Genomic DNA, 23,800 nt, shown 5'->3' with positions numbered 1-23,800 from the left:
TTATTCTCTAAAAGCCAGAGACTATTAAATGCTGGTACAGGCATTGCAGGCATTGGTGGGGACGTGGTGGCGCTGCGGGTTAAACCGCTGAGCTGTCGATCGGAAGGTCGGCGGTTCGAAACCGTGCGGCGGGGTGAGCTCCCGTTGTTAATCCCAGCTCCTGCTCACCTAGCAGTTCGAAAACATGCAAATGTGAGTAGATCAATAGGTACCGCTTTGGCGGGAAGGTAATGGCGTTCCGAGTCGTCATGCTGGCCACATGACCCGGAAGTGTCTATGACAACGCCGGCTCCAAGGCTTAGAAACGGAGATGAGCACCGCCCCCTAGAGTCGGATTCGACTGGACTTTACATCAAGGGAAACCTTTACCTTTACCTACAGGCATTGCAGAGTGTCTAGAGAGAGGTCCTTGTTTTAACCAAGAATTGTAACTTCTCAAACAATCTTGAGTGAAACAGTTCCCCCTGCATAGAAAAGGGGTAAAATTTCCTCCCCATTGAAACTGGTGTTGAAAGTAGTGATTTTGCCATCCATGTCAAAAACCACTCTTTCCCTATCATAATCCACAAATATGGAAATGATTCCAGAGCTTTTGGGGGGCTTGTTAGCATCAGTTTCCAGTCGCCTAAGCCACCAGAGACCGACTTGCCAAATCCGTTCTTCAGGGACAAGTGTGAGATATTTCTTTCTCTCCACAGACTTCCCAGCCACCCCAACAGCCCATTCCCTCTGCGTTCCATACTCCACTTCCCAGTAATGTTTCCCTGATCGGAATCCAGGAGATCCCAGCACACAGGGACTCCTACTGAATCTCTCTGGGTTGTCTGGCACAACATGGGAGACACCCCCATTTGTTACAGTCTTCTTGTCTGGTGACACAACCAGCGATTTAAATGCTGTTTCTGGGACGAAAGTCACACCAGCTGCAGGAAGAAAGATAGACCATCAGAAGCCAAACCAAATTCTAGGGGAGCAACATCATTAAAAGCATGATTACCCACCCCCAAGTTGGAGGGCTAAGAAAGGCAACAAATATCCCTGCTTCAGCTCCCATGTCTGCATTCTTCTGCATATTTATATTGCACATAAACACCAAGACTCTTCTATAGTGCTTAGAACAGAGGTTGACAACCTTTCCAATGATGTTCTAAAACTCTGCTCCCCTAAAACAAGTCAAAACTTAAGTGGTAGATCAGAGGTGCCATGTGCCTTTTTAAAAAAGAAAATCCCACGCTCCCTTCCCAAAAAACTCAGCCCTATATACTGTATGTGTTGTGTGGCACCACAAATTTTGTGATCCTTAGCTTCCAACATTGTTGGTTTTTACCACTAGCCTTGTTTTCTACAAGAAATGGTGCTGTCGGTTTTCAGGAATCATTGTCAAAAAGGCTTCTGAGCGCTCAGAAAGGAGATTTGCACTGTGCACACTTCTGGGGTCACAGTTTGGCTATTCCTGTCTTGTATCCTATTAGCCCATTTAAGAAACTCTTCTGCACTCCAACCAGCAGAGGTTCTCTGGGCTCAGAAGACAAAGGACTCTCAAGAGGACCAGGACTGGGGCTTTCTTAGGGCAATGATCCAGAGATGAGAAGTGTTACTTCTTCAATATTTCTGGCTCAGCAAATGAAGCTTTTCCCCCATCACTGCATTTCCATAGGGGAGAAAACGCCCCCAGGTTTGCCTCCCCAATTTGCCAATTTAGCCTCCCCAATTCAGGGGAGAAAACGCCCCCAATTTCTCTTTGCTGAGAAATAGCCTGCTTGGCTGATGATATGCTTCACTTCAGATGCCTCAGAGATGTAGGTCTTTGAGAACAGAAAGCCCACGCACCCACCCTTGGAAGGGAAGGACTTCCTGGGTTAGAAGCAACTCTCTGTTGAGACACTGTGGCATCTGGAAGGAGAGCAGAAACATTTTCCAGGTGTTCTTTGCAGTCCATTTAAGCCCCAAGGGGCTGAGCAAGCACCTGTCAAGGGGGATCAGGTTTAAAGACAGGTTGTCTCAGAGCAAAAGGCACTGAGGCAGCCCTGCCTCCTATTGAATTGGCTGCTGCAGCTGCATCTCAGCTCCTTCCATTGGTGGCTCTCCAAGAATTGAGCCAGTGGCTTCTTCCCTCCTCCAGATTCAGACCTATCCTGATACCTGAACTTTATTTCCTCTTCTACCCTTGTCCCTTTCAATGGCATGGCTGTAAGATGGCACGCCACTCTCTTAAGCTGTGAACCACACAGTGGTTTGGCAGAAAGATGGCACCAACATGCAAGAAATCAGCGTCCAACCCTCCCTCCATAAATGTCTTGTCACTTATAGGGCTTTATAGGGCCTTTCCCTCAGAGATCTCCACAGCATATGGTGAAAAAAGTCACGATGTGGCTGCAAAGGTCCAACCGAAGTGCCACCTGTTTTTTACGTGCATTGCACATGCAACACACATAAAGGCCAGGTGGAGCTTTGATTGTGCCATCACAGCTGCCACTGTGACTTTTTTGAGCAAACCCTGCAGACATCCCTGTTTACCCTACTAAAGAATCAAAGTGCTCTCCAGCCACCCTTGAGCGAGTAGAAAACTATACTGGCATTATTGGTTTTATTATATGGTGCCTTTATTGCAAAAATTTACCTATCTCTGTTGCTTTTGCTGCCTCTGTTCCCAGCCACTGTCTTTCCTCTGACTTCCCCCTATGGCAGGGTTTCTCAACCTTGGCAAGTTTAAGATGTGTGGGCTTCAACTCTCAGAATTCTCCATCCAACCTTCTGGCCAGGGAATTCTGGGAGTTGAAGTCCACCCATCTTAAACTTGCCAAGGTTGAGAAACCCTGCTCTAAGGTGACAAAGCCTAGCAGATGTTATACATCTTGAGGCCACCCTTGAACGGTATCAGAATAAAAGAAAATGCCAGCACAGCTCAGGCAGACTTAAGGTTGCCTCATTCATAGATTACTGGGGGTGACATAAAAGCAAAGTCATGGGAACACTGTACAAAAAAGATGTTGCCGGGACAAGCTTGCACCATGGTTAGGTGCAAGGGGGGAAAGCCAATGTCTGTTGGTTAAAATGAGATAATCTCACCTTTTACATGACTCTGCTCTCCCCTCCATTAGGAGTGCTCTTAATGGATGATATGAAGAAGGCCAGAAAGCATCTACAACCCAAACTTAATTCCAGTAGGATTGTCTTCCATTATTGTCCATTTGACCCAACTGATCTTGGAGAACCATATCTAGTTCTCATCAAAGTTGCTTTAAATTCCAGCAATACTAACCCTTTGCCTCTCCCCCCAGTCTTATTGAACCCATCTCTTACTTTTGTTCCGTGTTGCGGGGGATGAAGCCAGAGCCTTTCCACCACTTTCCTGGTCAGCAAGAAAACATAGTAAGAACAGGAGGATGCAACAGTTGCCTAAACAAGGATAGAAAACAAAGGCAAGAATAGGTGAGGCATTGGTTCCACTGTCTTACAGAGGGTAAAGTTTGGTTTAGAGAACAACTGGGTATAAATTAGCACTTGCTATCAAATGTAATGGCTTTCAGGGCTTGGGAAATGTCCTGAATTCTGTTCCTGGTTAACCAAATATATAATTCTCATTGGTGTGTGTGTAAGAAGTATTTGGAGAACAGTGATTGGCTGATAAATAGATAATTGAATGCCTTTCCTTCCTCCTCCTGAGATATATCTGTCTGACCCAGTAATCAATCAGGGATGAATTTCCTTCTTCCTCCTAAGATATCCCTCTCTCTCCCAGTAATCCATCAGTGATCAGGGCCATGCTAGTACATGAACAACATATGACAAAAAGCGTAAGAAATTTTTTTACGCCATGGCTCAATGATGACTAAAGCAGAAAAAATGGTTATTTTGCAGCATATGAAGAGGTTATTTTTATATTTTCATCCCATCTTTTTTTAACTGTATAAAGGCAGCAAACATACCTAATGCTCCTGGCATAAGAGTGTTTAATTAGGCTGGGGAAAAGTATGCATCATATGATCAAGGGTATTGCCAAGACATTCTTGCACAAACGTGAGCTGAAAGTGTGGAAAGAACGAAAGCAAATCACAATCGGGACTTTTTTCTTTACCTGTGAGCTTCCTCAGGACATTCCTTGTCTGTAAGAAGTTCAAGCTAAGTTGGAAGCCAGTAGAAAGAGACATGACAGCTGTAAACTCCAGTTCCTTCAAAAGGAATAGGGAAAAAGAGTTAAGGAATAAATGGATTTGGGACTTAATCCAAGTGATTCCATAGCTTCATCATTTCCTACTCTGAGATTTTGCTGTGAGGGACCTGACACAGTTCGTTCTCAGATTTGGCAGATGACTAATAAATAATATTTTGAAGACTTTTATAAACCACAAAAGGACTGAAACCCAAAACTATCCTATTTTGCAATGAGTTGGTTGAGCACTCAAGCAACATTTCAGGAAGGATTGTAAACACAAGTTTTTGTGCAAGGACATACAAAGTGTTGCACAATGCCACACAATGGCTTCCAAAAGACTTAGTGTAATGGTTTATGAAGGTCTCCTTGCTAGAATTTCATCTGCTTGAGTATCTTAAAACTATGCCTCCAACTCACAGTTTTAAGGAGCCCTAAGCTGAATATGATATGAGAATTCCCCATAAACTTCTTCCAAGTTAAATATGTTTTGAGAAATTCTAATTAGCATTTCCTCTTTTTCCCATGTTTGTAGGGGGAAACAATAAATAAGCGAAAAGAAGAAAAAAGAGGAAAGGAATTAAATTTGGCATTCTCAGAGCTTATTTTAATCACTCCAAGTTTAAGGCCAAAATTTAACTGGCAGAGTATATAGTTCCACCCTCCCAAGTTGTTGATGAGTATTCCTTCTATCCAACTCTCCTCTTGAATAATTTTTCCTTATGGAGAGAGGATAAAACTAATATGAAGGACAAGTGCCTGAAAATGATCTGGTATGTACAGACCAACAGCTGATGCTGAAGTAGTAAGTCTCTGGTGATCTCTACTTGGATCACTTCAGAACAAGTAGCTGAGCTGATGGGCAAATGAATAATGCTCTAGCCTTTTTCTTCAATATGTTTCTCTAAGTATCAAAAAGGTAAAAGAAATGCTCACAGTTTACTTCAAAAAGCTGGATTGTAATAGGATGCAGAACTTTGCATGCCAACAGCCACATAAAGCTTTTTAAGCTCCCTCCTCCTGGGAAATAAAATATCCCTTCCACATTCTATCCCCAGTACAGGATATTATTAGATCTACAAGCAAGTGCTAAATAATCAGCATTTCTGAAAACAAGCTGCACTTTAAGATATTACCTTTTTTCAGTTATGAGTTGTGGACACTGTGCCTTCTCTGGATCAAATGATTTCATCTCCTTCACTGAAGTCTCTTAAATACTTTTTCGGTCAAGGATATAATTTCCATTTCCTTTTTTCGAAAGTGCAAACTAAAAACCATGTAGCCTGTTCTGTAGCATTCTCCAATTGGTCATGCTGTGTAGGAGGAAAAGGGGAACAGAGGTTGGCTTTTTGATCAGAGGTTTTAGATTCCAGGAAATGTTACATTCTCATGTCAGGTTTCATAACCTTGAACACAGGCTTAGCTGCTTAAGTATGCCACAGCAAAGAACTAAGAGTTCTGTGGCCCTTAAAAATGAATAAATAATTTCTTAGTCTTTAAGATGCCCTAACCTTACTTCTTTTCATCTTGAATAACAGAAGGTAGTTCATTCAGCTAGTCTAGTACCTCATGATAGTATTGTTGTATACTCCCCATTTGTCTGTGCTGGCCATCTGGACTCCTTTAAAAGACAGAGTACTGGACATTTCTATACCTATCTCTTATCTATCATCTGTCATCTGTCATCCATCATCATCTATCTCAGCCTTCTCCAACCTGGCGTTCTCAATATATGTTGGATTATATCTCCCACTTTTCTCAACCAAACCGATTGTCCGTGATGGCTGGGGGTGATGGGAGGGTAGACCAACAATTTGGAAGGCAACAGAGTAGTAACTTAAGTGTCCTAGTTACAGTTTCTACATTCATTGGCTGCTTTTAACTTTCCTCCACTTGTTCCCAAATGACTTTTCTTCATCATTTATCCTGGACTTCTCCAGTTGCTGCTCACTATATGTGTTGGGCTGCATCTGCAAGACAACTGGTTGAAACTGAGGATTTTGGGAATTGAAGTCTCAACACATCTGGAAACAACCAGCTTGGAAAAAAACTGCTTCTTGCACACATGCATACTAAACCCATTTTTTGCTTGTGCCTTTGGGACAATCTTCACACCTGGTGACTACAAGAACAAGTACATATAATTTTCTTGGCAACACTTTTGGATGTGGCTTGCCAGTTCCTTCTTCCTAGGGCTGAGAGACGGGGACTATTTTGGAGTACCCAGCTGGCTTCCATTCCTACTTAAAGATCTATCACCTTTAATTACTACACCAAAGTGGCTGAAATTGACTGTTACACTACGTCCAGTGAAATGGCTCTTCTATTCAAAACTCTAGAAGAGGACTTTCAGTTAGTTCCCATTCAGAAAACACACCTGCCATCTTGGCTGTTTATTCAGTAATTAGCTTAAGAAACAAACTTGTCTGCATCAGTCAAAACACCAATTATCAGCCACATTCTCTGGCCATAAAGCAAGCAAGCCATCATTGTTAACAGCGAACAATACAACTTGTTCCAACTGTATGTACTCTTTAGGTTTAAAGAACTTGAGGTGTTACCCATCAGCTCGCTGGAGAGAAGGGAAAGCTGAAAAAAGGTGAATTGCACCTCCAACTCCCGTATGAAACCACTGGATAGCATACTGAACTGCCATGCTAGATGCCTGTAGCCCCATCAGCAGAACTGTGGGGGGAAACCATTCAGCCAGCATGTTTATGTCGTCATCATCATCTATATTAAAATTTATTATAATCTAAGACACTCTTTCTCAAGCCTGGCAACTTCCGGATGCATACACTTCAACTCCCAGAATGCCCCAACCAGCATGGTCTTTGCTGAGAATCTGGGAGTTGAAATCTGCAGATATGGAAATTGGCCAAGTTGGATATAGTCCTATTCTGGAAAATCAACAACCACAGGATTCAGAAGAAGACTGACCGAGAAAATGGTCAGGTAGACATTTGATTGACATTGGTTTTCCTTCCATATCTTTATCCTACTTTCTCCCCTCCTGGTGGAGGCACTCGTAGTACCTTGCAAGCTATAATGTGGCATTCATCCGGATCCTTTGCAAGTGTTGCTACGTGGTATGCTCAACTCTGTCAACTCAGGGAGACAGACTGCTGAGATCTAGTGCGGTTAAGGGTGAGAAGTATCTCATCTGATATAGCAGGGTTCCTCAACCTTGGCAACTCTAAGCTGTGCAGACTTCAACTCCCAGAATTCCCCAGAAGTCCACACATCTTAAAGTGGCCAAGGTTGAGAAACACTGTCCTAGATATTTCCTGGCCCAAAGGCCGCTTTATTGCCTTTATTATGTATAGTCCAGTGCGTCTATACCCACTCTGAATATAAACTTCTACTGCTAGGATTGCACAAAGTCAAAAACAAAAGCACGGTATTATAATATTTGTTAGAAATATTGCATGTGTTTAAAATCTGGCTGGGGAATTCTGGGAGTTGAAGTCTGCACAGCTTAGAGTTGCCAAGGTTGAGGAACCCTGTTATACAGGACATAGCCCAAACTGGTCCTGATCTAAATTGGCATCCTGAAGAGGGAGTATGACAAATTCCTAGTTTTCAGCGTGGCACGACAGACAATAGACCAGACATCCTGATTAAGACCCCCAGGCTTTTCTTTCACAACTGACATGTACGAAGGCACAACTCTGATATGGCCCACAACTCTGATATGGCCCTCATCCCCACCTTCTGAAAACAACCAATAAAGTTAGACTTGGAACTACTGAAGCGCGTGGCAGGTTGCAGCTGCCGGAGCAGGGAGTGATAAAAGTCAGCAAAAGAGTCATCAAATCTGAAATATTGTATAGAGCAATACAAAAGGGAGCAACAACAACAACAACAAAGGGATAGTAGGGAGAAGAAGAGCCACTCTTGGGGCTGGTTGGTTCCCTAGTCCTGCCGGGACTGGTCTTATCCCCTCTGGGTGGAATTAGATCTGCCATTACTTGGATTTCATTCTATTTTATATTTATATTTATTGATCATTGATATTATTTATGATTTTATTGAATTTTAAATTGTTTTTATTGTGAACCGCCCAGGGTCCCCCGTGTGGGGGAGATGGGCGGTGATAAAAATATGATAAAGAAAATAAAGAAAACCTGGTGAAAGAAATGCTGAATTCTGCCTATTAAGGGCTCTAGGCAAGGGGTCACTTCAACAGATGTTTTAGGAGCACTGTGACCAGATCTCCAAGAGTAAAAACAGGACATATGAGTTCATATAAATATATCTATTTATTAATGCTAAGTACTTGTGAAGTTGTATTTAGGGCTATGCTATCTGGGCTGCAAACATCTGGATGACAGCAGAGAATTACACCAAACACTCATTTGCTGTCATGGAGCAGTTGACTGGAGTTTTGCAGCCCAGATATGGTCCTTTGGGCGAAATGAGGAGTGAATGTGGACGTATGTTCTGTGCTGCCACTCCCCTGAGCCAGCTGCTGTTCTCACAACTTGCATGCAAGCTGCTTGCAATGCTGCTCCCTGCCAGCTAGGATGAGCTCCCCAAAACCAGGAAGGCGTGCCCAGGAAAACCAGGACATTTGGTTACCATATCGGATTAGATATGATTCAGAGATATGATATGATTCAGAAAATGCCAGCTCACCTAATGCAACACACCCTTTTATCAATAATAGGACAGTGCAAGGGGTTCTTTCCAAAATGTGTTGGCACAAATGAAGCATCCTTACTTGATCTGTTACGACAGTCATGGTGGTGTTGTCATTTATTTATTTAAATATTCTTTAAATAACTTAATTATAGAGAGCCAGTTTGGTTTTGTGGTTAAGGCTCCGACCTAGAAACCAGGAGACTGAGAGTTCTAGTCCCGCCTCAGGCATGCAAGCCGGCTGGGTGACCTTGGGCCAGTCCCTTTCTCTCAGCCCAAGAGCCAATCGGGCGTGGTATGAGAGTTCTAGTCCCGCCTTTGGCATGAAAGCCAGCTGGGTGACCTTGGGCCAGTCCCTTTCTCTCAGCCCATGACATCAGGCTCGGGAGACAAGCTGGTCGATCAATTCCTGTCGCAACCAATGGATCAATATTTGGTTGATTAAAAAAAAAAGTGGACCCTGCACACGTGGGAAAAATGCTAGGAAGAAAAAAAATAATTATAATTAAATTATTTAAATTTATTCTATGACTTATTTAAAGTTATTGGCTGTCCAGTCCAATGGACTCCTGAACACTCATGTGGCTGCTTCAAAGCTGTTCCCTTTGCGCCTCTGTGTGTTTTTGTAGTGAACTCTTTTCTAGGACTGCCAGCGAAGCAAAGTGGCCATGCATACGCATACATGTGGAGACAGCCAGGGAGGACATTAGAACAGTGTTTCTCGACCTTGGCCACTTTCAGATGTGTGGACTTCAACTCCCAGAATTCCCCAGCCAGAATAATAGTTCTGGGAGTTGAAGTCCACACATCTGAAAGTGGCCAAGGTCGAGAAACACTGCATTAGAAGCTTCAAGGGGACAGGCCTGTTTTAACCCTTTGAGGGGCTGTAGTTACACCAGCGCAGTTTACAAAGTGCCTCTTTCAAATGCTTTGGGCAGCCTTAAGAAATAGCATCGCTTCTTGAAAAAAAATAATAAATAATGTTGCTTCTTCACAGAGAAAACAGCACAGTTGTGATAAGCGTGTCGATTCCTAAGGTGTTGTAGGTCTTACTAATTATGACACGTGCCCTTCTTAAGATGACAACAGATACCCTCTCCACTTAACTTTGAATTTATCCAGGAGTTGGCCTCTGAATGGAAACCTGCTAAGCGATGTAACCTGCTGTTTCTTTTCAACCTTTTGGATCTTAAGTGCCAGCAATCACATAGGGTTCTACCAAGAGGGTAGCAGAAGTCCACATTTATTAATCCCAAAAGGGAATAGCATGATAGTTATGCATTTATGTATGTTAAAGACAATTAAAGTTTCTTTAACTTATACTATATGCTACCTGAACTACTTCAAATGTCACTACTGGAAGGGTTGGGACAAGGATCCATTGGTGTGTAGAACTGTATGCAGAGCAGAGCTACAGAAACCTTCATGAATCATAGCAGAAGGGATAGGAAAGACAGAATATACTCTTCATCACCTTTAATCCCTATCTTCAAAGCTTACTCCTATACAACTACACGAACTGAAAGAAAAACCCAATGACGAGTTGCAGCCCTTCGCTGAGATTATTTTTTTATTTTTGAGAACATTGTTTTACTGTATTTTAAATTACTATTTGTGCTTGTTTTGTTGTAAACCACGCAGAGTCGCTGTTTGAGTGAGGTGGGCAGTGACTAAATTTGAAATATAAATAAATAAATTACTGTGAATACATTTTCCAGAATGAGGTCTGTGTACTTATATCTTTTGTATCTTCCTTTTTTACAAAGCTGTTGGTACTCTACTCCACGCCAAAGAGGGGGGAAAAGTGAAACCCGGCCCGATAACTGCTGACAGTGATATTGTTATTACAATGATTAAGTATGGAACTCCATACTCCAGCCCTTTCTTCAGAAAGAGTGATGGGACTTCAGAGAAGAACAGTTACGAGTTCCTTTAGCTTTTGCAGAAGGACAGGATAGGACTGTATCTTGGTGAAAGAGTCCCTGCTTTGGGTACTAAAGGTCTCCAGTTTAATGCCTGGCAACACCAGTTGTGAGGACCAATAGTAGAAAAGTTGCTGCCAGACAAACAGTATAAGCAACTACCTACAATCCCTCTGAGCTTATGGCAATGCCTGCATATATTACCAAATGCTTAGAGGAAACATAGGTAGTTGCTTATACTGAGCCCTTTCGATTGAGAAGTAATTTGATTCCTTGTGCAAAACCCGGGCATCATCTTAATCATCATACTCCCACACTGCAGATCTCTAAAACTATCAAATTGCTGATGCTGCTGCAACATCGGTAAACATTATGAGTGGACTGCCTGTTGGTGATTAGCTGAAGATGACGTTGGCTTCAAACCTGGCCTCTTTCCCATTTTGCTGTGTCATCTGGTGGCTGCTGATAATGTGATGAGGAGCACAGGAAAAATAGCTTAACAAGGAGATTTTGAGAAATAGGATCTTTGAAGACAAGCTCCCTCCCTCTTTGCTCCACCATCCCTAAGACTCCTTCAAGGCAAGGGTGGACTGGAGGGTGTCTGCTTGTAAAAAGAACTTTCTGATCCTATCCCATCCCTTTCATTTTCGATTGCTCATTGTCAACTGAGGAAAATGGTCCTATAACAAGGAGGAAACATGTGCAGTTTACTTTTGTTCTGTGGAAATGGAAGTTTCCATGAAATGTTCTTCATGAATAAGGTAAAAGTAATTATTATAACTGTTGATTTTGCAATCATAAAATTTGTCTGTGTGTATTTTAATATATGTGCATGTGTGTTTTGGATTCAGTTCATCTTCCACGTGAGAATATTTTGTCTCACTGGTTCACAAAAATGCAGTGAATTATTTGATTATGACCATTTTCAAAAGTTGAGTAGCTAAGCTTCCAGTCTATCTGAAAAAGAGTAACAGTTGCTTAACATTTCCATCTAGTTTTACATTTCTTAATTTTTTACCTGGCAGAAAGTTCCACAGGCACCCTTTCATAGGGACTATTTCCTGATGAGGAGGAAAAGATTGTATGCTATTCTGATATAATCCCAAACCATATAATCTCCAGATCAAGTGAGGGTGTCATAATATTTCCACTAACGAATTGCAAAATCATTAAAAAACATTTAGCAAGCATTTTGAGTCATACAATATTATAGATAAATCGAAGAAGAAGAGGCTCATACTAACAAATTACTATACTAGCCATGATTCTTTTTCTCTTTGCTTCCAACAGTTTGCTATGTGTCTTAAAGACCAGAATAAGAAAACAAAGGAAATGAGAGCCTTCAGTTGTGGTTCCAAAATGAGTTCTTTCCTGTTTATTTTCACCACTTTCTTAGTTATTCTACCTGTTAACAATGTTAATCCAAGTAAGAACCTTCTGTATTACATTCTAAGAAATGTGACTCTTTTTATATATTATATATTAAGAGAGAGAGATAATATGTATGTTATATATTAAGAGAAAGAATGGGAGGGTCTTAATTTTCACTAGACATAACATCCTCACATAAAGTCATATTAAAACAAAGAGCCAGTGTGGTGTGGTGGTTTAAGGGTTGGAATGGCACTGGAGAGATCCAGCTTCCAGTCCACCTTAGCCATGGGAGTTCAAATGGATAAGGACGCCATAGGTATGCCTCCCTGAGCTCCAGAATGAAAGATGGCAAAGATGGGTGCCTAGGTCTAATAAACAAACAAACAAATAAATAAAACTTTAACAATGAAAATGGAGAAGTAATATAATGAATCAACATAGCTAACAAATCCTATTACATGCTTATTGGAGATTTTTATTTTTAGACTTTTTATCCTGTCTTTATTATTTTTATAAATAACTCAAGGCAGGGAACATACCTAATACCCCTTCCTCCTCCTATTTAATTCCCCACAGCAACAACCCTTTATATTGTTGGGCTGAGAGAGAGAGACTGGCCCAAAGTCACCCAGCCAGCTTTCATGCCTAAGGTGGAACTCACTGTCTCCTGGTTTCTAGCCTGGAGCCTTAACTACTAGACCAAATATCAATATAATGAAAGAGGGAAGGCTGATCAATTCAAGGATGCCCTGCTAACAGAGATATTAGGAAATAAATATAGGAAGCTGACATACAAAGTCAGACCCTTGATCCATCTGACTTGGCACTGGGTTCTTCCACACCAAAGGTGCAGATCCATCCGTAGTGTAGGACCCCTCTGCCCATCTCCCCAGTTCTTAGAATTACATTACTGGGTTGTGCATTATGCTGTGTCCCTGCTCCAATCTGGAGGAAGCTGGGACTGGCATGAGATGCTCAGTGATTGGTTTGATGGGACTCAATTTGCTTCCTATGTGGATCTGGAAGTATACTACAATTATCATTATCTATGCTGATTGGCATCCATTCACACAAGAGTCCTCGCAGCCCTACCTGGAAATGCCAAGGATTAAATTTGTTCTTTGTTTGTGTGTGTATGTGTGTGTGTGCACAAAGCAAGTACTGTACTATTGAGCTATCCCACACCACCCACCCCCTCCAACTCCCAATTTTTTCCCTCTGTCTGGTTTTGAATTTATTCATATGAGCTGAATGATTACACAACAGAAACCCAACCCACTGTATTCAAATGGTGGCTTAATATTTCAGACAATCGTCAACTACTGTGGCACATGTTTTGAGGTTGTAGACAAACTGTCAATATGGTGTTGCTCCTTCAGTTTATTTGGCCATTTGTAATTATTTGTTATGCATTTGGTACATTTCACAGTGCAGCTGACAGTGATTGGACCACTCCACCCAGTCACTGCCTCTCTGAGGGAGAACATTGTGCTACACTGCCATCTGTCCCCCAGGACAAATGTTCAGAATATGGAGATAATGTGGTTCCGTTCCCAGAACTCTTCATATGTACACCTTTATCGCAGTGGCCAAGATCACCTGGAACGGCAGCAACCCGAATACCAAGGAAGAACAGAATTTTTAAAAGACGGCATTGGGGATGGAAAGATTGGGCTGAAAATTTTTAATGTCAGCCTTTTCGATGAGGGATACTACCACTGCTCTGTTAAGAATGGGAGTTTCCGACAGGAAGCCACATTGGATATGAAAGTGACTGGTAAGTAAGAGAGAAATAATTCTGAATGGAAACATGTAATTGAAGTTGGTTCTAAAACCTCTGCAGCCATCAACCTTCCAACAAATTCTTAGATTGTGAAAAAAGTAGGGCTGTAACAAGTTTCCCCCAGAAAACTTCTTTCAAGGTACTCATTCAGTTTTCTTGATGTTTAGGAGGAATAAGGGTTACCATTCCGTAATGCCAAGGTGGGACACCATTTTATCACCAGTGGCCACGTATGTCTTTTTCACTTTCTTGAAATGGGGGCCTGAAAGTAAGATTGATGAAACATCCAGTTTTTCCTTTTTCAATGGCAGGTTTTTTTTTTTAAAAAAAAGCAGGCACAAAACAATTGTGTGAATTTTTCAGATGCTTGGGGAAAAATGGGGGGAGGCTAAATCATGCCACCAAAAATTGCCATTTTGCTACCAATTTTAGCAGCACAATTCTGGGTGACTCAGGGGCCATACAAATGGGTCTGGGCTGCATTTTTGAGGGCTGGGGTTTCCCCCTCCTGCCATAAAGCAAATTCAGGCGGTTACTCTTGGCACTAACTGCTGCCCTTGCCATTCTTTGAGCCTTTTCAGTTAAGTGACATCCAGAATATTTACCCCCATTCAAGGCCCTGCATCTGGTCCTTTAAGGGTATGCAACCCCACAGATGACTGGCTTACATCTGCAATACCTTCTTGGAACATCCATATTCAGATGCAATATACTTCTAATAATGTATTATGAGAACAGACAATTGAGACGTACGGTACTGTTGACTGCATGCTCTGTTTTAGGCTTACTAGAAATATCAGAAATGCTACTGCTGGAAGTTTTTTCAGATCTGGAAGATTTCATTCCATGTTCTTATGATAGCAGTGTCTGGAACTGATTCAATCCACCATTCAACTTATGTTGGAAGGAAAGGGTAGGATCATTTTGACAAACAGCTTCAAAGGAGGAAGAGGAAAAATCACACTTGTTTTTTTGCCTAAGAGGTAAAAAATAGAGTCAGGCAAACTGGGAAACTGTCAAAGCTCATAATAATCCAGACAAAAAATGTTCCCCAGAATAATAGTTCTATTGGAGGTTTTGCCTTCCTGCAAAACTCTGCAGTATATGCCAACTTTCTGTTGTAGAATTTAGGTTTTATAATTGGATTGGGGATGAGGACGGAGTTGGGGTGATGGTTAAAAAATCATCTAAATAATCAGAGGATTTGATTTAAACTGGACAGCCTTCTGATCTTTGACAACCCAACAATTCTACAGTATTTTTTTAAATGTTCTTTTGTTCTTCAGTGTTGGATATCTTGCTGCTATTTTCTCTGAACTGATTCCATAACCCTTTGAACAGACTGGAGGAGGGCAACCTTTTCTTGGCCAAGAATCTGATTTAATATTTGCGGGTGGGGCTGAAAGGCAGAATGGATGGGACAATGACTCAAAGTGAATAGCACCTCAACACATGGACATGAATGGGGTTTTAATTTTTCTCAAGTTTCTTTCCTCCCTCCCTTCCTTCTTTCCTGGAGGGAGTTTTGGATACTTTAAAAAAAATCATTTTATTGCTTATATTATGGGCTTTTGTGTATGTTTCCATCTCACAATGCCAGGAAGGCACACCACAGTTTTCCCAGCAATTGAAGTCAGAATGTCACTTCAAGGGCTACAAAAAGGCTTGGGGGTTGCAGATTGTCCTGGACCTGCAGGATGCCCATCTTTGGAACAGCCTGAAAACACTTAAAATATGCATATCTGTCCCACATCTAGCATCAGGGCCTGCTCCTCTCCTTTCCATTGAAGGTTATCAGGACAGAGGGATCCGAGTGATTTGCCGTTCCAGTGGCTGGTATCCAAAGCCTGAGGTCCTATGGAGAGATCTCAATGGGAGGCCTCTGTCTTCATCGGCAAAACAAAATTCCCAAAGGAATGATGGAACATTTGAAGTGCAAACTGACATCATTCTAAGAGGAAGTTCAAACTTGACTTGTGTCATTAGAAACATCCTCCTTGATCTGGAAAAGGAATCAACCATCCATATAACAAGTGAGTCAACAAAAATTGTTAATAGCCTTTCAGTATTTTACAGCTTGGGCTTTGCAGTAGTAGGAGACTGAAATTCAAAATCAGACCAATTTGCAGCTGGTTTCCATGTCTTGATTAGGGCAAACTCAAAGTCACTGAAGAGTTATACTATACCTTTTTTCCAAGGAGAAAATCTCAAATGAGTGCATAAAGTATTTTTCTTTGCATTCTACTTTTTTCACTCTTGGGGAGAAAAGGGTTGGGAAGATTTAAGGAACGTGTATTTATCTGAATCAGTGGGCATAGTTTGGATTTTGAGCCTATGGTACAGGTTCTTCCACTCAATGGCTACCATGTAAATGGAGTCAGGCAGGACTTGTTAGTCACAAAACTACTGCCATAATGGACATGGCTGATCACAAACTATCCAGGATGCCTGTAGGCTTCATATAAGCCCAAAGGCATTATTTTTAAAAAAGTGGGTGGCTACCACCTAATGCTTTCTTCAGAATTGTGTTTAGCTGCCCACAAATAGGACCAAATGAACTGGAGAGTTACAGGGATGGTGGGAAGCAGGCTCATTAATTTGTTTTCTGGTAAAGAGTATTTTGTGACTGTCCAAGCTCTCTGTAGCAGCTAGTTTGTAAATGGGCAAGTCTTCCTCCTATAGGAGCTATGTTCTGAGAACACTCATAACACATGCTCAAAATCCCAAATGTATCCACTGGCCCACAAAAAAAAAAGGTACAGTACCTCAATTATCCATTACATTAGTACTAATTATCTAATAGAATGGGCCATATTGTGGTGGCACTTCGTTTTCTTCCAGCTGGAAGAAAGAAATCCAGGAAGAAATCTGAAGCACTATGTTGATTTAATTTTGGAGGCAGCAAAGCAGGACTTTCCTAAGAATTAAAAAAAATGTATTATATACACTTTTTGTATCATGTTTACAAATGTATTTACAAATATACATTTGTAAAAATGTATAATATCATAAATAAGTCTAAGTATGCAGGATAGTTGAATAATAGATTGGAAAATATATATGACAGCTTTCCCCAATCTGATCCCTCTAGGTTAGTCAATTTGTATGTCCTACCATCCCCAATCAATGGTCCTGATAAAAAAGCATGATGGCAGTTTAGTCTGACACATCTGGAGAACATCAAGTTGGAGAAGTTTCGTTTATGAAATACTGTACTTTTATTATGAGAGCAAGCAAGAACTTGTAGATATGTTGCCCTTCCATGCCTGGCATAGGGACAAATTCAAATGTCAATTCTGGAAGGGTTGGGATGAGGATCCATTGGTGTGTAGAACTGTAGGGAGAGTAGAGCTACAAAAACATTCATGGATCATAGCAGAAGGGGTAGGAAAGACAGAAGCAGAACATTTTCCAATATTTTGAGATTGCTTTAATCTGGATTCATCTGTATTTCTTTCACTTTTCAGATCACTTCTTCCCCAAAATCTCATCCTGGATAGTAGCTCTATGTCTTTCCCTAATGGCTGTGGTTGGATTTGCTATATTTATTTTTTACCTACTGAACAGAAACAGTGAGTACATAGGAAACTGTCCTTTATGGGGATAGAAGTAGTGTTATTTGCACAGTTAACCACCAGACAGCCCTGCCATTACAGTAATTGTATCTGGATAGAATCAGGGTTTTTTAATAGACGGGACACTACATTTCTCTATTAACTTCTTGACTGGTATGTCTTCTAAGGGCAAATCCACAGAACCTCCTTGCCCCAGTACCAGGATGGCACACTATCCTTTTTGTGAGCATACGTCTTTGTCAGTATCTGAACATTCACCTGCTGCTAGGGACGGTGTAAGATGCTCTGCTTTGGAAGGGGTATTTTCCCTAATATCCTACCTCAAGATGCTACATGCAGCCAGTGTAGGGCATATTGATATGCATCAGGGAGGAGACCTGAAATGACGTGTCCTTTGCTGGCAATCTTGTGGCTCTACGTGGTTCTGCTGGTTCCTGTGGGACCAGCCCCTTCAGTCTGTCCCTCATCCCTTCACCTCCCCCCTCCACTTTTGGCTGCAAGGGGGACTGAAATTCTGGCATCTGCAGCCACTTTTTCTCAATGGGTTGGTCAACTGGTCCATCTAGCTTTGAAATTGACCAGCCCGTTCCAGGCTGAATGCCTATAATTGAAAATGTAATGGAAAGGACTTGGCTTTTGTACTTCTGTAGCCAGCCTAGCAGGCAATTCCTTTCCCAGTGGTCACTGTACCCAGAGAAGCTCTTGTTCCTTACTTCCTCTCCTCACATTATATTCTTAGGATAGTTTACAACTCCCACACGGATCTTCACAGTTAACCCTTTATTAAACTTCAGTTCTTCAACAGCTATATCTCAACTGCATAAAACTGTTGATCACTAGATGGCAGCCAGCAGCTACAACCCCCCCCCCCCACACACAACTCCTTGCTGCCATCTTGTGGTAGGTAGGTCACCCAGTCCACCCATTGTTTGTAGCAGTGTTTCTTAAACTTTTTGCTTTCAGGATCCCTTCCCACTTTTAAAAATTATGGAGGACCCCCAAAAAAGCTTTTGTTTGTATAGGTTATATTTATCAATATTTACCATATTAAAAATTATAATGGATGCATTTGTAGAATATTCATTTATTGAATCATGTAAAAATAACAATATTAAACCCAGTAGATATTAACATAAATAAAATGTTTTTCATGAAAAAACTGTATTTTTGTAAAAGAGAAGAGTGACATTGTTTTAAATTTTTGCAAATATCTTCATAATCTGGCAAATAATTGTTATCTCTCTGAGAGTGTCTTGAGGGACCCCAAGGGGTCCTCAAACCATACTTTAAAAACTCTGGTTTAAAGGAATAACAACAACAACAAAAGTCAATCCATCAACAGTACAATAGGAAAGAAAAAAAAACTTTTGCTAGCTCTTGATTAGTTTGCTATTATGTTAGACATTGGATGGTAATGATGATGATGAGTTTAGCTGCTATTTTGTTCCTTGTTACTTCTCCTAAGATTTAGGGAATATCAGTTCGCTTTCTTTATAGATAATGATGGCAAAGTCACACATTTATGTTTTCTGCATTTAGTAAGAACTACAGTAGTAAGATTTTTTTTCTCTTCTCTTTTTCTATTCTAGAAAAGCTGGTCACAGAACTGAGTAAGTGTTTCCCTTTTCTTTCCTCTTCCTCCTTCCTTCCTTCCGTCCTTCCTTCCTTTCAAAACATTTGGGCCACAATCTAATACAGAGGCTATCAATCTTTAACGTGTCAATTCCAGTGAGATTAAATATTCCTTAGGGTACAGTACAATATTAGGTATTTCCCCAGAAGCTAGCCTATCTGACTTTACTGGGAGTTATTCCTTTAGTACAACTTTTTCCAACTTTCTCCAACTTGTATAGCAGCAGGTTAGGAAATGACAATCTAGTGCATGCCATAAGATGACTTGAGGATTCTGTGTTGAGTCACAGCTCTTTTGTCGGAAAGGAAGAATGTCATCTTAAATATATTTTTGTAAAATCGTCACTGTGTGTAACAAAACAGAAGGGGATATGTAAAAGTCAGTAGCAAAGTATCTCCTGATAGGAACAAGTGTGCACATTAGAAAGTTGCCAACAAGGAAGCCCATCTAGCTCAGTCTTGCTGATGTGGCAGGCAGCACCTTTCCATGGTTTCAAATAAGAGTCTTAACAAGAACCCTAGTCCTGTTACCTAGAGATCTGGGGGATTAAATTTAGGGTCCCCTGTGTGCAAAACATGTAATTCTATCATTGAGCACAGATTCCCCCCTTTAAGTGAATTAAAATAAATGTGTAATGCTGCGTTTCAAAAGATTTTCAAAATCCTTTACAACTTTTCTTAAAAGGACACTGAAATAGAAATATTGTAGGTAGCACAGCTCCCAATTTTACTTTCATGGGACAACTTCTCATCCTCCCCCCGCCAAATTACAGTAGATAATCCATCAAATTGAGACAAACTTTTTTTAGATTCTTGTAAATGAAAAACCTTGAATTATGAAAAAGATGTACATAGTGAGATTACAGAGTCCTTTTAAACACTTTAAAATGGAACATTATCCTCATTCTGTGATCTCCAGCACTGATTTCTTCCATGTTTGGTGAAAAAGCATGTTGCGTGAGATTTCTGGGACTGCTGTTTCACCACATCTGGAGAGTACCAAGTGGAGAAATGCTGCTATAATACCTTTTTTCCTTGTTATGTTCTCATCTGAAACATTCAGTACAAGGATATTACTTATAGGTTTCTCAGATGTGATAAAGTCTATGAGATCTTGTCCTCTTGAATTCATGTTGTTGAGTTTATTATTTATTTATTCATTATTAAATCAGTTTATATGGCCACTCATACCATAAATGTGACTTAGGTGCAGCTAACAAAGCATTAAAAAATAGAAGAAAACAGTAACAGAAGAAACATAAAGCATTTTTTTTAATCATATGACATAGCAGTTTGGTGTTCATGCTGCTTTTGCTGGGAAATCCTTGTGAGGTCCAGCAGCCAGATAGCCATGACAAGTTACATTGCCTGGGGTGCACCACAAGGAGGCTAGTCTACATTGAACTGAGTTGGGCTGAGAGGAAGTGGCTGGCCCAAGGTCACCCAGCTGGATTTCATGTCTAAGGCGGGACTAGAACTCACAGACTCCTGGTTTCTAGCCTGGCACCTTAACAACCAAACTGGCTCTCATAAAGCCTATAATGGTCACCAAGAAGAAAACCAATAAATATTCATCAGGAACAATGACATCTCACATCTATCCTCCCAACCTCCATGCCCTGGAATACATCCAGGTCTTCAGAGCTTTCTGAAAGGCTGGCAGGATTGGGGCTAATCTAATCTTGGGAGGGTATGATGTTCCAGAAGGAACATACTGTGTCAAAAAAGGCATCCTTCTTAGGTCCTGTTAGATAGCAGACCTGTTAAAAGCAACTGGAAACAGGAGGTCCTGCAAATAATCTGGCCCCATGTCATGGAGGGATTTATAGGTGACAACTGCATCTTGAATTCTATCTGTAAGCATACAAGAAGCCAGTGGAGCTCACAAAGAACAGGTGTAACTTGCATGTATTGAGGTACACCCATAACTGCCCGTATTACCACATTCTGGACCAGTTGCAGCTTTTGGATAGTCTTTCAAAGCAGCCCCACTTAACTGCAGTAATCCACTTGGGAGATGACTAAGATATGAGTGACTGTGAGCAATGCCTCCTGGTCCAGGAAAGGACACAGGGGTGCACAAAATGAAGTTTTGCAAAAGCCCTCCTGGCCACTGCTGCCACCTGCTGTTCAAATAGAAGCTGTGAGTTCAGGAGAACCCCCAGATTGTACACTGGTTCTGTTTGGGGCAACCTAATCCAGAACCAAAAGATGATGATGATGATGATGATGATGATGATGATGATGATGATGGTGGTGGTGGTGGTGGTGGTGATGAATAAAACTGGTACAGAAAAACATTAGATCCAGGAGGCCCTAAAACAAAAAGCCACTCAATCTTGCTATGTTCCAATGATGTAGAAAAAAAATAACTTCATAGTGACTTTGAACAACTGTTTTTTTTAATTATTTAAAGATATTCAAGATTAAACAGTTCCCTTGAAGTTAGCATTTATTTTAATCTTTAATCTTTCTTTTAGATTGGAGGAACATGGTGATACCAGTAGAAAAAGGTAAGTGGCTGCCTTGTTCATTATCACTCTAAAGTGTATGTTCCATCATTATAGTGCTAATTTCTGAAAGTAAATGTTCTTCATCAAGTTTTGATGTGGTTTTTACTTTGGGGAATATACTTTTTATTCAAAAGTGTTGTCATGTGCTGAGTTCTGGTAGTCATACATAAAGGAACCTGGTACTATCAGCCCAGTCACGTTTTTGCATGACAAACACAGTACACATTTGTGGCAATCTTGCTATCCTTCTTTAAAGAAATTCTGTATTGTGGGGAAATTTCATTTTTTCTAGCAGCCATTTATATTATTTCTCTTATTACGGTAGTATTCAAAGCCATCTGCAAATGTTGACTGTGAAACTAGCAACATTGAGCATCTCCCTAAGATAATTCCAAAGAAGAATTTATAATTGGCTCTGCCTTCATGCATAGAACTTTCTGGAAAAATAGCTTCTGAACAAGAGATTCTGATGTAGCATAACAGAAAATACAGGGGGCTTCCACAGAAGCCCTATAATCTTTCCATGCATAAAGACCTCTCCCTGAGTTGAGCAAATACTTAATTTTGGGCTCTGAGCCTGACAGATTGCTACATGTTTCCAGCTTAGGTAATAAATAGGTATTACATACTTTATTCAAACTGAAATAACATAAGCCTATTGTGTTTAGATGTGAAGATACCACTTCCTTGTTTTGCCGCACAATTTAGCCCAGGAGATTATGGGAAGTGCTGCTCATACCCATGCATAGATCAAATAGATCAAGGGAGACTTTGGCACCCTTTGAAATTAGTCTTTTAATGGTTAACCCAGTGTTTCTCAACCTTGGCAACTTTAAGATGTGTGGACTTCAACTCCCAGAATTCTTTTGAATTGAAGTCCACACATCTTAAAGTTGCCAAGGTTGAGAAACACTGGGTTAAGCACTAAACGTTATATCGCAATAAGATCTTTGTGCAATTTCTCTTCCTTGTTATAATCAAGAATGGGGCAATTGCAGCATTTTCTCCTTGGTTAACATTTTCATCTTCCCCATCTTTCTCTTTTCCCATCTCTCCTTTTCCTCTCAGCAAACATAGTTCTGGATCCAGACACGGCCAACCATGATCTGATCCTGTCCGCGGACCAGAAGACTGTCATACAGGGATTCATGTGGCAGAGCCTACCAGACAATGCTAAAAGATTTAATATAGAACGCTGCGTGCTGGGAAAGGAGGGATTTTCCTCTGGGAAGCATTATTGGGAAGTAGAAGTTGGGGAGGATGGATATTGGGCCTTAGGGGTGGCTAGAAATTCCATGAAGAGAAAGGGAAGGCTCATCCTTGTCCCAGAAGAAGGAATCTGGGCAGTGGGAAAGGACCGGCTCCAATACCAAGCTCTTACCATCCCCAAGACCCCTTTGGCTCTGAAGAAGAAGCCCCGGAAATTGGGGATTTACTTGGATTATGAGATGGAACAAGTTGCCTTTCATGACGTCAATCACCACACACACATATTCACCTTCTTCTCAGCTGCGTTCAATGGGGAAGTGATCTTCCCCTTCTTATATGTAGGGGTAGGGTGCTGGCTTAGACTGTGTCCTTGACGTCTTCCTTTGAGGAGGTTCAATCAGCAAATTAAATATGACAGAACTGTCCGTCACGTTCTATGGCCAGCCCTACTGTTAGGCAGAGACGGGCAGCTCATTTTCTGTATCATGCAAGGGCTGTAAATTGTCATTTATGGATCACTTCTTCTTAAGACAGCTTTGCAGACTTGGAGAGGGAGAAACTTGTGGGGTTTTCCAACTTTTGACTAGGTGGAAGGATGTCACCCACCTCAGGCAAGAAGAAGTTTGGGGCCAGCCCTTTCTATGCCTTACTTACTTGCTGCTGATTTATCTCAAATTGTTTCCTCCACCTGAACCCCCACAATCCTGGAAGTGGGTCACGAATGGAGAAACAACCTTGGAGCAGTAGGCTAAGGTGGTACATATGTATTACATTAAGCGAGGGGGAGCAATATTTTTTTGCAATCAGGGATTACACTCTTTAAAAAAAAATGTTTTTTCAGCCTCTATGAGACCCTGGGGACATGGTAGTAACATGGTGAGGAGTAGAGGCTGGAATTTTAAGCCTTTTTTTTCCTTTCTTCAGGTTTGTTTTTAAAATAGGATACTATATTCATGCAATGAAGGCTTAATGCACCTACTCTGAGGCTTACTTATTTT

General features: G+C 41.1%; 2 protein-coding genes across 3 annotated transcripts; one reads left to right on the top strand and one right to left on the bottom strand.

The window, feature by feature from the left end:
* Positions 1-384: 384 nt before the first annotated feature.
* LOC134488978 (ohanin-like) lies at positions 385-4,158 on the bottom strand. The gene is made up of 3 exons (XM_063291359.1): positions 4,079-4,158; positions 3,304-3,399; positions 385-923 (listed from the first exon to the last, which is right to left on the bottom strand). The coding sequence occupies exons 1-3, from the start codon at positions 4,149-4,151 to the stop codon at positions 436-438; spliced, it is 657 nt and encodes a 218-aa protein (XP_063147429.1). The 5' UTR covers positions 4,152-4,158; the 3' UTR covers positions 385-435.
* A 7,054-nt stretch (positions 4,159-11,212) lies between these two features.
* LOC134488974 (butyrophilin subfamily 2 member A2-like) lies at positions 11,213-23,592 on the top strand. 2 transcript variants are annotated; one of them, XM_063291355.1, is made up of 8 exons: positions 11,213-11,477; positions 12,007-12,142; positions 13,520-13,867; positions 15,664-15,906; positions 17,341-17,445; positions 19,038-19,058; positions 21,561-21,593; positions 22,662-23,592. In XM_063291355.1, the coding sequence occupies exons 1-8, from the start codon at positions 11,415-11,417 to the stop codon at positions 23,174-23,176; spliced, it is 1,464 nt and encodes a 487-aa protein (XP_063147425.1). In that variant the 5' UTR covers positions 11,213-11,414; the 3' UTR covers positions 23,177-23,592. The 2 variants fall into 2 exon arrangements, with proteins under 2 accessions (XP_063147425.1, XP_063147424.1); XM_063291354.1 differs by having other exon boundaries at positions 11,214-11,477; positions 15,631-15,906.
* The last annotated feature ends 208 nt before the right edge of the window (positions 23,593-23,800 follow it).

This window comes from Candoia aspera, chromosome 2 (genome assembly GCF_035149785.1).
Source record: "Candoia aspera isolate rCanAsp1 chromosome 2, rCanAsp1.hap2, whole genome shotgun sequence".
Lineage (NCBI taxonomy): Eukaryota > Metazoa > Chordata > Lepidosauria > Squamata > Boidae > Candoia > Candoia aspera.
The sequence above is the reverse complement of the archived record's forward strand: the minus strand, read 5'-3'. Positions and strand labels throughout refer to the sequence as shown.

Excerpts from the sequence above, each read along its gene's own strand:
- LOC134488978 (XM_063291359.1), bottom strand. The coding sequence starts at position 4,151 with ATGTCTCTTTCTACTGGCTTCCAACTTAGCTTGAACTTCTTACAGACA. Across the intron at positions 3,400-4,078 it reads TGTCCTGAGGAAGCTCACAG|GCAACTGTTGCATCCTCCTG; the intron begins GTAAAGAAAAAA and ends ATCCTTGTTTAG. Across the intron at positions 924-3,303 it reads CCCCGCAACACGGAACAAAA|CTGGTGTGACTTTCGTCCCA; the intron begins GTAAGAGATGGG and ends TTCTTCCTGCAG.
- LOC134488974 (XM_063291354.1), top strand. The coding sequence starts at position 11,415 with ATGTGCAGTTTACTTTTGTTCTGTGGAAATGGAAGTTTCCATGAAATG. Across the intron at positions 12,143-13,519 it reads TGTTAACAATGTTAATCCAA|TGCAGCTGACAGTGATTGGA; the intron begins GTAAGAACCTTC and ends TACATTTCACAG. Across the intron at positions 13,868-15,630 it reads ATTGGATATGAAAGTGACTG|CATCAGGGCCTGCTCCTCTC; the intron begins GTAAGTAAGAGA and ends TCCCACATCTAG.